The 13,822-nt window shown below is 40.3% G+C and overlaps 1 protein-coding gene across 4 annotated transcripts in view; it reads right to left on the reverse strand.

Annotated features, from left to right (window-relative positions):
* Positions 1-533: 533 nt before the first annotated feature.
* WDR7 (WD repeat domain 7) overlaps positions 534-13,822 on the reverse strand; it is a 284,359-nt gene continuing 271,070 nt past the window's right edge. For all 4 annotated transcript variants that reach the window (XM_069468368.1, XM_069468366.1, XM_069468369.1 and 1 more), the window contains 2 exons: positions 9,526-9,630; positions 534-3,328 (listed from right to left, as the gene is read on the reverse strand). In XM_069468368.1, the coding sequence (XP_069324469.1) occupies positions 3,125-3,328; positions 9,526-9,630 (309 nt within the window). In that variant the 3' untranslated portion in view covers positions 534-3,124. The remainder of the gene's footprint in view (positions 3,329-9,525; positions 9,631-13,822) is intronic.

Genomic DNA, 13,822 nt, shown 5'->3' on the forward strand with positions numbered 1-13,822 from the left:
AGTACATTTGCTACTTACACATAACCTTCTGTGAGCAGTAAGGACCTATTTTGTTATTCTTGCTTTTTCTGAAAACCAATTACAACCTTTACCTCAGGGATTCAAATTCAACTCCAAACTGAGGATTAAATGAAATGAACTAAATGATCTCAGCCCGGCTCCCGTGAGGCAGCCAACCTGTGTCATCGAATCTGACAAGATATAATTTGGTGCCATTAACAGTCTCGTTAGGAGCAAGTCAGGGTGGAGCTGAGGCAAGGTGCACGCGGTTCCCTTGCCCAAGCCACGGAGGGTGCTGTGGAGTTTCTGCGGCGAGAGGTTCCCCCGGGTTGCCTCACGCTTCTGCAGTGTAGGCCGGGGACTTCCTTCACGGGTCCACTGCCTCTGGGCCCAAGTCTGCCCGTCCTGACGCCGGCTCTCCAGGAAAACGGATAATTAGAAAGAGAGAGGTGAGGGGAGCATATGGATTTCAACTGAGAGCGTTTGAGAAGAGTGAACATTGGAAAAAGTAATAACATGAGCAAAACAGTTTCCAGTACAGTTCTGTTTTATTTAACACACATATGTACACAGGGACATTCAGCATGTATAGATCTATTAGTGGAACCATCGAGAAACGTCTGGAGAGGCAGACATTTTAATCCACTCCCTGTACAGTGAGTTCAATCATTGCATTTTCATACAGGTGTCACATCATGTCATCTTTTGCTTGTAAATTACCAATCAAGCCACATATGTCTCTATACATACAAGGGCAGGTCCAAATATAATGCCAATGGAATCAATAAAACACAAAAAGCGTACACTACGATGACAATATGGAGTTTACCTCAGTGCTGAGAAATCTGAGCAGGGATGAAATTTGGGACTGTGGTTGTCAACATAGCCAAGGAGAGATTTACGTTAACAAGAATGCAAATATTAGTTTAGTAGTCAGAAATGTCTGTCTAACCATCAAACATCATCCATCCGGAATTTTACGACCATAATGTTCTCCCGGACAATTGGCTTGGCTTTCTGGGCAGACAGGACGCATGAGAGGCGGTCCCACGCCCGCCACCCAGGGGCTTCGCTCCTCTGGCCCTCCTGGCTTTGTTTTTAATCTCCATGGCAGGTGGGAGCCACCCATGCCTTTGTGGGGCCTGCCTACCGTTCCTACACCTTCTTCCCGAAGCACAGACCATTTCGTTAAAAAAAAAAAAATAGAAAAAAAGTCGCTAAGGTATATGTTTACCTCATCATTCCAAATAGTTGTGTAATCTAGAATAAATTAATTCCCATTTAAGTTCATACAGTAAACATGTGCTGGGTACAGAGAAGACTTGGAAGCCCACTAGAAAAACAAAGTGCACCTTGTAGTTCACCTCACATTTCTCTACCTATACCGAATACAACAGCATGTTCACCACACAAAGTCTACACTGTATAGTTGTTTCTTCCTTGGAAACCACATATATAATCTTTATAATACAATGTACATGCATGTGCATAAATTCACTTTTGAGACAACACCCAACATCTAAAACCAAGGAATAGCACAGATTTGCCATCAATAGAAATAATATGCTTCATATCGATATGAAAGAGACGTTCTAGTGGTCTTAATTTCTTAATATGTTCTTTAAAAATCTGTTTCAGTAAAACAACAGACGCATTTGTTCCTGGACCTTGATCCTGCTTTTCTGTTTATTACATCTATGCTTTTTAGATTAAATATGCCCATTATAATTTTGGTTCCTCTGTAAACTTTCACATTTTCTCTGAATTTAACAAATCATTTTCTATTTTTGCATCTGATAAACCATTCTGCCCAGCTAACCAACCAATCAGCAATCAGCCAACCAACCAAACCCCCCAATTATATACAGGTCAAGGTTTTTAGGAGCATTTCATACAAAATATTATTTTATGGACTTTTTCCATTATTATGAGCAAGAACCAGCATAATCTGACATAAAGAGAAGAAGGTAATCTAGCTAAAGCTTACTTCAAAGCATAATGAACACCTTCATTGCAATATTTGCTCAAATTAGAGCCCTCACATTCTTATATACACTCCTGAACATTTGTGCCATAGTTATTAATTTTCTAGGACACTTAAAGAAATACCTTCTTAGCTTTTAATTGATCAGTAGTAGTTTGAAGGCTGAATTATACTTATTACATGATAATGGACATGTGTCACACATATGGGAACAGCAGGCTTGTAAAGTTTCTGGAGGAAAGGGGTAAGCTCTTTCTTAAACAAAAAGATCTACAGCAATAGATAGGCAAGTCTTCATTTTAGGTATATGCTATGCTTCCAAACGCGGTTCTTTTTCACAAAAGTCCCTTTAAGAGATTCGCTACAGTGACTGGATAATTCTATCAACTAGATCATAAGTAGTGATGTTTTTATTTTAAACTACTAACTACACTACCATCTAAGTAGGACATGAGCACTTGAAGAAGGCTAGGTGACTGGAAAACTGTATTTTCTACAAGGAAAAAATTTTTTTTTATATTTTCTCATTAATCTCAAAGCAGGTGTTGATAAAGAAAGGTAGTGGCTAAACCCTAGGAAATTGGATTGCATAATTTCCTAGCAATCACCAGAAGAAAAAAAGATGTAAACAGAATCTTTTTGGTAAACAACAGTATGCTTTAGGAAATGCAAGGGGCAATAATTTCAGGAATGAGGACTGCCACATGACCTCCACGCCCAGCGTCAGGACGACCAGATTCAAGCAGCACTTCAGAGATGGGGTTTAGATGGCTGAAAATGCTGACCCGGGCTGGAGTGCAATCACAGTGTGTATTGATTTTCGGGCTTCTGTTGCACCAAGCAACAAGAGCGTTCCCCGGAACCGCTGGCTTTCCCCTCCCATCTCTGGCAGGGAAAAACTCCCTGGTGACAGGATGGCCACATCCTGTACAGTGGTGTGTGCATGCCTCTGAATCGATAGGTGGCACAAGCCGGAGTCTGCCCCTGAGAAGCATGCACAAGTGACACAGACCCAGCGCGCCCTTGGATGACTCTGGGGTGGGCAGGCACCGAGGAATGATCCGGTGTGAGTGCGGGCAGAGCGACATCGGCTTTGAGAAGTTAGAGAACTAAAATGCAGCGCGGTGGCAGAGAGCAGCCCTAGACCATGAAGCGGTGCTCCTTCCCGTCGTGGGCCATGAGGATGACGTTGCGGTTGGAAGTCCAGATGAGCCGGGCCAGTTTGAGGGTGTTGTGGGAGCCAGGGGAGGCCGGTTGCACGGGGGGCACCTGGTAGGTTTTGATGCAGCGCAGCTGGGGCGCCGAATTCAACATGCCGATGCTGCCCAACAGGGACGTGTTCATCTGGAGGGACAGGGGACAGGAGAGCAAACAAGTCACTTGAGGAACCTTCCCACTCCCTATCGCAGAGGCTGGTTCCATCTCTTCTGGCCACACACTGCAGGCCACTTTCTCCTCCATAATGGTTATTCCTGTTCACCTAAGAGTTTATTCTTAACCTCTAAAGGGTTCCTTTCAGTGTATTTGGAATGCTTTTGATGCTGTAACAGTAAATGCATAAATCTAGAGAAATTTTACTTTGTGGGAAGAGCCTGACAGCAGGAGAGTCCATCGATCTTTAGGAAGGGAGCTAAATTATAGCTGTTAATAAAACGGTTCAATTAGACAATACAGGTATTTGGGAATAGTGGGTATTTAAAACTGCAGACCTCTTTGTTCTTTAACAACAATGCTAACTGCGTCCCCTGAAGGATGAGTCAATGGAGACAAGCTTTGGGATTTATAATTAGTTCAAGAAAGTGAAGCAGAGTTAAGCAGTAGACGGCGTGACAGGTTATGGGATCAAAGCTCAAAACTTACCCCCCAACTCCATTTCCCATCTACCAACACCTTTGCTCCTCTCTAGCTTTTTCAAAACTCACAGTCTCTGGAAAGCTCTTGCTTATTTTGAAGGGAAAAACAAGAACCAATTTCATCCCAACACTGTATCTGTGACTCACTGTTTTGCTACCACACTCAAGAGAGTATCTTCTTAATACTTTATAGATAATACTTTTTTTTATCAGTTGAGGATTTCTGCCTTTTGGAAGTTTTTCCAGATTTGATTTAAATTTTAAGTTTTCTTAATCCATTTACCTAAATGAAAAATAACATGGAAATTATGACTCATGAACAACTATGCATTCAGGTCAAAGTGCTAAATACTGAATGGCAGTCATCTAAGTGAACTGTTTCCTGAGCAACTGCGTCTGAAGATTCCTTTAGATTCTAAATATTACCTTAAAGTGTTTGCAATATGCATCATTTTTGCTACTATAAATCACATGGAAAGCATACTGGAAATCAAGAAAGAGCCCTCGGAAATAATATTTTTTCTTTGCACTAATTCTCATTTCCAATTCTTCTCTCCAGCAAAATCTTCATCTAAATGTGTAACATTCTAGGGATTTGCGTGAAGCATGCACATTATGATCCAACATATACAAATGGTTGATCCATGAAACCCCGGCAAATCCTAGGACATTTAAGATATGTTATTGCTGATATCATGCTCTGCATTTGGATCAGTGCAAAACACAAGCCATTCCTTTTTCTAGCCCTTCTCGGCAGCAGGATGGTGTCAGAGGGCGTAAATCATGGCATCTCTAGCAGAGTGCGCACAGGCTCCACTGACATTTTCACAATTTAAATCATCTTGAGTAATAACCCTTTTAAGATAACTAATGTTACTGATTTTCCTGCATTAATAATAGTGCCGAACACAACACAGAGGTGAAAAAAAATCACTAGTGTACGAGGTCACATTTTAAAACCAAATGTATGGTTATTGTTAACTCTTTCTGTTAAAGTTCAGGTTGCATTTACAGCCAGGCATTTCCTTACTGTCAGCCTTCCAAAAGCCTCTTTCCTTGTTTCCTTCCCCCTCTTTCCCCAAAACTCCACAAAAGACAAAAATCAATGCTTTATTGCTTTCTTGGAGGGTCCCAAATAGTTTAAATGTAAATAATGATGGTGGCCAGGCGCGGTGGCTCATGCCTGTAATCCTAGCACTCTGGAAGGCCGATGCAGGTGGATTGTTTGAGCTCAGGAGTTCGAGACCAGCCTGAGCAAGAGCGAGACCCCCGTCTCTACTAAAAATAGAAAGAAAAATTAGCTGGACAACTAAAAAATATATAGAAAAATTAGCTGGGCATGGTGGCGCATGCCTATAGTCCCAGCTGCTCGGGAGGCTGAGGCAGGAGGATTGCTTGAGCCCAGGAGTTTGAGGTTGCTGTGAGCTAGGCTGACGCCACAGCACTCTAGCCCGGGCAACAGAGTGAGACTCTGTCTCAAAAATAAATAAATAAATAAATAAATAAATAAATATGGTGAGCTTGATTTGATAGTTCTCGATTCTACAAAAAGTAACAGCACATAATAATGTAGTCCTCTTACAGAACAGAGTCAAACGATTCAGAAAACTGCTGGTTAACATTCACTGGCATCAACGGGCATATCGTGCTTTTAAGAAACCTAACTTCTCAGCTGATAAATAACTAAAAAGTATTTTTCATTCTTCATAGATTTTCTGTGAAAATATGTATGAAGCTTGATTTCTGCTGGTGGCTCAAAATGCACCGGGCATACAGTGCTTAGACACTGTCCTATTTTTAATTCTCTCCTTCAAATTTAGCTGCAAACAAAAATGGGTTGAGGCCTCTAGGCAAAGAGGGAGAGAATGTCTTCCGGGAATAGAAAGATTTTAAGAAAAAGCCATTATTACATTTGAGTTTCCATTACAACCTGAGCCATCCGTATTCTGACAAATCCCTCTGGTGGGGTCAAATTAGCCACCACGCCTCCGAACAGGGCTGTGTGAAATTCTGTAAGTTAAATAACTATTACAGTTGCATACAGTTGGAACGAGGACGCCCCCCATGTTCACGAAAATTCACTGGTTTCCACGTCACCCTCCCTACCACCTCTTCAAATTGGGCATGAATCTGAAATAGTGATTTTTCCAGTAAGCCCAGCCAAAGAACTCTCCCTGAAACAATTAACTGCTTTGTTATTCAATATTAATGCTTTCTTGCCCAGCAACGGCTACAACTATGTTCAAGTAAGGGCAACCTGAACCTCGGATGAAAGCAACCCATGTCGTGGGACGGGTGAAAAATTGAAAAAAAGAAAGAAAATTACATGGAATTGTAAGATTTAGTAACATTAAGTTTTTTCCTGATTACAAAGATAGCAAATACTAATTGTGGAAAAGTCAAATAATAAAGAGAAGTACAAAGAAGAAAGCAAAAATCCCCTGGAATCTCATTTCCTGGAGACAATCGCTGTTCGTATTTTGGTAAGCAACTTTCCAGACCTCCATGTTAAATACACAGATGAGGAGAAGCAGATTTAAGGAATTTTACATAAACAGGCTCATATGAAAAGGCAGCTTCACAGTCTGTTTTTTCACTCAACAAAATGTTGAGGGCAATCTTCTCATGTTAATGACTATAGATTTACATCATTCTTTTTAAATGGTTGAATAGTATTCTATTGTATTACAGAGTAAATAAAAATAAATGAAACCAATATCCATCTAATTTATTATTAGCATTTCTGAAAGAGGGTATTTATTTGTTCGGTGGTATGATTTAGGTGAGAGAATTGTGAATGTATTTCATTGCCAAACTCCTCTTGCTCAAATACCAATCTGAAGTGAAATATTATAGAAATATGATGTTAGAAAAATCAAAGCGCTTGAAAGATTGCCAAATTAGTTCATTCAATAGATAAGTATGTAAACTAAAATCCAACTTTGGCTTTTTCCTTCCCTTCAAAACTAATGCTTCACAAAACCAGCTCTGTGAAGATTATTTTCTGAATACACAGAAACACATGCAGATATAATTCATCACAGCAGGAAATGTTTTAATGCTATCCTCAATGTAAGTAATGCTGCACGCAAACCTTTTACTAAGTCTCACTTGAGTAATTATCCAAGCAATATTTCTCATTAACACTCATTTCTCAGCAAAGATTTTAATAGCTGATGGCTTTAGTAAGGTTTTATATTAATAAGACTTCATTAAGTTTTCAAAATATATTACAGTACACTTACTGGAATAATATAAAAGTATTCTCATACATCATTAGAACTAAACAAGAAGTATCTAAATAAATCAGCAAAGCCCATTTGGGGAGAGCAGCAGCAGATCTGACACTGCTTTCTGGACTCTTTTTAATTCAAATAAAAGAGCACTACACTTCTGGAAGAGGTTTCATTGTGTTTTCTTGAGAAAGCTGAAATGATGTGTTTGTGTGCCTTCCATTAAAATTTTAAGACTGAGCTGATTATAATTTCAACATCCAAAAAATGGGCTGGATTTTAAATTCTGACACTGGTTTTAGAGGCAAGAGAGATCTGGGTGTTGCCCGAGTTGCTGCGGTGCTCTGGCATGTGCAGGTAATACGAGGCGGCCTGGGGGTAGGTGAAAGCTCGTGGACTACAGAGATGTGCCACAGCCCCACTGTGCGCAAAGCCACATGGACAGGCACACGGGTTGAAGTGTGCTTGGCAAAGCCCAGAGACGACAGCAGGAGCCTGCAGAGAGGGACTGGAAGATGAAAAGAGGTATCTCCAAAAGATATCTAATGCATGCACTTGATCTCTAAGGTAAGAAAGAACGCTACCCACAACTCCATCAATGAGCTGGACAGAAACTTTGATGGAAACAGAAAAATATTCAACGAAAGGATGAACATATCCAACTTGAAGATCTAGACAACGGGAAAAAGAAAACTGACCACTTAGAAAATTTCCCTTAAAAAATTCTGAGAAATACTAGAAACAGTTTCAAATCTGGCTAACTTTTGGGGTATTCGTTTATATAACCAATTGTATTTACTTAGCAGAAAAAAAGTTGGACCAAAAAAAAAGGGAGCTTTTGTTTGTTTTTTCCAAAGAAGAAAGCCTGGACAAAACACAAGCTCTTTGCAAGCAGGGCTCGATGACTTATGATCTCTGAATCTCTAGAGCACAGGCTGGTACCTAACACTTGGGAGCGCAGTAAATATGGAATGAATCTCCAAGATCTCAAGAGAACAGGAAATAAAGGGAAACGTATCAAAGTACAGTTGGCACAATAGAGACCGTTGTGTCAGACATGAGTGGGAAAAAATGACGAAGTCTTCAAATAACCATTGTTGCGGGAGTCCAGTTTATGGACACCTAATGGACTCACTGCAGGGTTTTGGTAGTAGAAAACACCAGTTCTGTGTTTGCCTATGAGGAAAAACGAAAACTGAGCGAGATCTCTGACAGAAAGAGTTTAGTATGAGCTAATTAAGATGCTGGAGATATATTCTGGAAGAAAGGATAATGAGAAAATAAACTGGAAAACTAAATTAGATAAAAGTAGAAAAAGTCTGTGACAGATTTTGACGTTGTCATGCTTTAATAGCATGCTGTTAATTAAGCAATTTATTGTATCCGTTTTACATTTTATTAGCTATTGATTTTTTTTTAAGCCATCATCAAGTTGTGCTGAAGGCTTGCTTAAACTTTTATTTTGTTTTAGCTTTCAAAGCAATAAACTGAATCTCATAAAACATACTTACACCTTAGGAAAATAGTAACAACAAAATTTTAAATTAACTTTTTTTGAGGGGGGTGGTAATATTTACTTTTTTAAAAATAATTATCAGGACTGAAACAGTAAGGTAATTAAACAGAAAATGGAATGAAGATTAAGCACTGAGGATGAAACAAGTTCTACTGTAAAAATTAGCTGCTCAGAATTAACATTTATTTTAATCAGAATTAAATACAGGCATTCTCATGAACTGCCAGCCAAACATACTCAGATTTTTAAAAATGTTTCTCTGAATAGTTTGGGAATTAAGAGCATTATGTGGGAAATTCAGAATGCAAACAAAAATGAGACAATTACAAAGGAGATGAGAAGTAAATCCTAGGAAAATACCTTACTGCCCTATGCCCTGTTGGAGTCGCAGACCCAAGGACCTTGCTGAATGGCTTGTGTGAATTATGGGCCTGAGCAAGGCCTTCCTGCCAGACTCCTTCAGGGCAGGCCCTCACACAGGCCGCACCCTTGCTTCCTGCTGACTCTGGGCACACACACGGTCTCTGTCCTTAACCACCGGCTCCTTCCGACTGACCCTGGACACCGGCGCTTCCTCAAAATCACTCGCATCTCAGCTTAGGCGTCACTTCCTCTGGAAAGCCTCCCCAAGCCCATGTTCTCAGTTCCCCCTGCACTGCATGTACCGTAATTGCTTACTTATCTGTGTCTACTCCAGACGGAAAGCTCTGCGAGAGCAGATGCCCCCTTTCCCAATTGCTAATTGTACTCTCAGCACCCTGCATGCCAGGGCCTGGCACACGATCAGCAATTAGTGAATCTTAATATTTGTTGGAAGAAGGGGGTGGTGGTGGCGGGAAGGAGGGCTGGCAGGTAGGCTCGACGAGAAGCCTTACCTGCCACCTACAAAAAGCATACCATGCGGTATACACTTCAAGACCCTGTAGCACCCACCCTTACCTGCCAGAAAGAAATGTGGCTGTCAGTGTTTGAGTAGGTGGCAAGATATCGTCCATCGGGAGCAAAGGCCACTGCAGTGATTGGTCCCTTGTGTCCGTGGATTGTCTAAAATAAAAATTCAGACATCATTAATGGTATGCATTCCGCAGAACTATTACAAGCACGCATGCAAATGCATTCAATGTGGAACAAGTCATGTCACGGATACTAGATGCTGTTACATTCTTTGTTTATACAATCAGGTAAGAAAAATAAAGCAACCAAAGTTCTCTCGCTGAGGAACTCTCTAAGGGCTTCAATCTTATTCTGAGGAGTCTACCTGTCTCCTAGTTGGTAGGACACCATGAGCCCAAAGAAAAAGCATGTATTAATGGGCAAACCAGTGTGTTAATTCATTTATGTCCATTAGAGAGAAGAATTTTACAATTAATTAGAAAGGTAAGAAACTGATCACCAAAACTATCCAGGAACCTGGCTCATCTGAAACAAAAACCAATCAAAGCTGTATCACAAAAATCCCTGCTCTGGAAGGAGTTAAAGACTATAATTTTAACTCCTTAATAATTACACATTTTTCATGTCTTATGCTTCATTTCTCCCCAATAACACTGTGTTTAAATGCATATAGCTGCAATTAGTAAACATACATACATACACATGTTGGAGGTTTGGGCACACATATAAATCAAATATCATTAAAAACAAGTTAGCAGGAATAGTTTTGAACTTCTGCCAAATAGCTATCATTGATTTAACCATGAATAATAAAAAGGAGGCTGTATTTTAGACTAGGTCTTTGATAAAAGGTCCTCCCTAATAAAAAAATACACTCAAGTCTGATGATATTAATAATTACAGAAAACACTGGATACTAAGCAAGTTAGCATATTATATTAATCTCCCCACACTCAACTATTAAAAACCATATCTCTGCCACATTAACCAACATTCAGTCTGGCTCACAAGCCATAGGTCTGTCTCTTCCTTTTGTCTAGAAAGGAGTGGGAAATGTGTGCCTTCAACTAACATAGTACCAGAAAGGTTTGTTTTCAGCTGTCATTTTTGATGGAGAATCGTGAGCCTTGAGTCTCAGTGAGAGCATCAGGCTCCTTGCGTGATTCGGCCCATACATACTGTAAATTTCAGTAAGACTTTTTATAATTCATTTCTGAATGACTAAAATGAGGAAGAGGAGCAAGGAAATGGGTAGGGGACACAGCACATTCCTCAGTGCCCTTTGCATTCTGTTCTTTCCTGTCATTAGATTTTCAAGGCACTATAGGATCCAAAATAACACCTGTTCTCCAACATTCAAAGAAAAATGCCATATTGGCAATATAGCACTGAGCTTTGGGCAGGCAGAGAGCACTGATTTGAGTCAGACTGTCCGGGTTTGCTTTTGGGTTCCACGATTTCCTAACTGTGGAATCCAGGGCCAAATTATTTAAGGTACTTAACCCCTGAGCACCGATGTTTATATAGTAGAGATGATGATGATGATGATAATGACATTATCTAAATCACAGAGCTTTTCGAAGATTAAATGAGATAATACATACTCTGCACAATGCATGGCACAAAAGAATTCAATAGTATTAATATTTTAGTATTAAAATACTATCGGCTGGCTTAGAGATGAGCAAACGTAAACAATCACATAACTCAATTATTTGACTGTATCATTTAATGAACACCCTCCCTACATGGCCCAACCATATATTCCAGATTCAGCATCACTTAGCATACCAGCTTGCCTAGAAACACAGACTTCGGACTGGGATTTTATTAAACAGATGTGGTAACTACCCATGGTGCTTGCTGAATAATTATTGCAAGAAAAAAGCTTAACATCAACTATATAAGAATGAAAATTATTCAGGCAGGGAAAAAAAGCCTCAATTAAGTGGGAAAAACTGGCCATTCCCACTTACTAGGTCAGTTTAATGAGCTCATTGGGAAAACGTTTTTAATTGTTTTTTAAAATCAAGATTCAGTTCTGCTAAAAGTATGAAATTCTCCTGGGCCAACCTGAGGCTATTTTATGGTCAAGATAGTTGATTAGTAAGGTCTTGACATATAACATAGGATGCAAACTAAAGACCCTTAAACTGAAACCAGATTATAGGTATGTTTGGTTTGGCCTGCAAAAATGTTTAAAAAAAATTTTTTTTTTGAGCCCATATTTCTAATTCCTCGGATATCATGTAAAATCAAGATTTCTAGCCTCTCCTGAAAAACTGGGCCTTTGTTCACATGTGGCAACGTCGGCCAGGGCTGAGTGGAGGTGGCCACTTCAGCCTGGGCGTTCGCTCCACCAATCCAGTCCTGACACAAAAGAAGACCTGTGGACCAGGCTGCCCGGCTCACTTAGGTCCTGCGTGGGCCCCCTTAATGTAACCCTTCCAATATAAATATTTGATGGAAAATAATTTTTTCCATGCTCTGGGATCCTATCAGCCATCTAAAACTGTGAGTAGACTAAAAGTTCTTCTAAGAAAAACTGGCCCTTCTTGAAAGCCCCCCAAAACCCAACTCTGCAGAGGTGGACTGATCCTCCTTCTGGAGATTGGGCCCCCAAATTCCAAAACAAAATGCCAACCCTGCTTCCTTCTCATTAGCATCCTTCCTTAATCAGCAGCCAGAAGGTACTTCAGAAAATCAGAGCATGCAACAGTGAGTGGACTACACACCAGCAGGTCCAAAGGATGTCACCATGGACGTGTTAATGCCCCTTTATTTGAGGTTAGGCAAGTTAGCCCCGTTGTGAAAGCAGAAACCCAGACACACTGGGAACACACTTCTCCTTTAGAGCAGTCTTCTCTAAATACTTCATATTATGTCTTCATCTTTTACAGAGGGCTGGTATGTAAAACAGCCACTTGAAGAATACTTCTACGTTATTTGAAGACACAATTATGTTGTCTAGTGTCTCTAATAGAAGTTCCTGTGAAATAGGTTCATCCTGGAATTTTCTGCCAGGAAAATGTTTCTCTTTCTAGATAAATTTAGTTGCTTTTTTAAAATCATGTAACAATAACTACATAATCTAACATGTGCTTGCTTTACTGCCAGGAAACTCAGAACTAAATTTATGCTCATTCTATGTGTCTTGTAATAAATACTTCCTACTCAGTTCACTAATCGCTGCTCTGTTTTCATTTGCTGCTGCCGTTGAGGTCCTGTCACATACTGAGTTCAATTTTGTTACTTTCTTTAAAGTCTTTTTTGGACAACAGGGGACTACACTTTGGATCAGAATATGAACACACACACACACACACACACACACACAGAGTACAATACTGCCAGCTGCCCCACAGAGCTGCCTTTTAAAGTAACCTGAGGAAAAGTCACAGAGCACCGACTGCTGCTGACAGACAGACAGACCTGCTGTCTTACAAGAAAGCAAGCACCACTCACGGCAGTGCAGGGAAGCTCGCTATTTTAAGTGGTTTGGTACATCTGGTGAGTTCATTACAATCTCAGCCTGAGAGGTGCTTCAGCCCTCGCTGTAATGGAAATGTTGCCATTGTTTTTTGCTCAGACTCTGAACTGGTAAGATCTGTGAAGGTACCACCTGATCTGACTCTAACCTCTACGCAGGCGTTAGCGATGCAGCTGTGGGATCCCATCGAACTCTTTCAGTGCTTTGTGATGGGGCGGGCCCTCTGCTTTGGGTCTGCAACGCTAGACCCTAAAGAACACTTTCTAAAACAACAGGTTTCAACATAAAAAGAGGTTTGGTCGACTTTTTATGTGTGAATGAGTGTCATGCCTTGTTATATTTTTACCCAAAGAAATTGCTATCTTGAAAAGAGAGAAATGTAAAGAAGTTAGTCTAATTCAATTAGTTCTATGCACCATTAAAAAAAAAAAAAAGTCAAGCAATTATCCCTGGCAGAGGACAGAGTGGTGAACTGTTAAACACCCTCACTCCTTTTTCTTATGAAAGAAAAGGAACTAGAGGCAGGAATAAAAATGAGCAATACTTACACTTACCCAACAATTTTTAACAGACACTTTTAATGTGCTCTGCAAAGAAATATAAGTAATCTCGTTGTATCAGAAGGAAACGGCGATTAGATTCTCTAAAATGATTAGGTCAGTGTCAACAGACACCTATAATCCTAGCACTCTGGGAGGCCGGGGCAAGGAGGATCGCTTGAGAACAGGAGCTTGAGACCAGCCTGAGCAAGAGCGAGACCCTGTCTCTACAAAAAATAGAAAAACTAGCCAGGCGTGGTGGTGTGAGCCTGTAGTCCCAGCTACTCAGGAGGCTGAGGCAGGAGAATTGCTC

The sequence above is a fragment of the Eulemur rufifrons genome, chromosome 5 (assembly GCF_041146395.1).
Source record: "Eulemur rufifrons isolate Redbay chromosome 5, OSU_ERuf_1, whole genome shotgun sequence".
Classification (NCBI taxonomy): domain Eukaryota; kingdom Metazoa; phylum Chordata; class Mammalia; order Primates; family Lemuridae; genus Eulemur; species Eulemur rufifrons.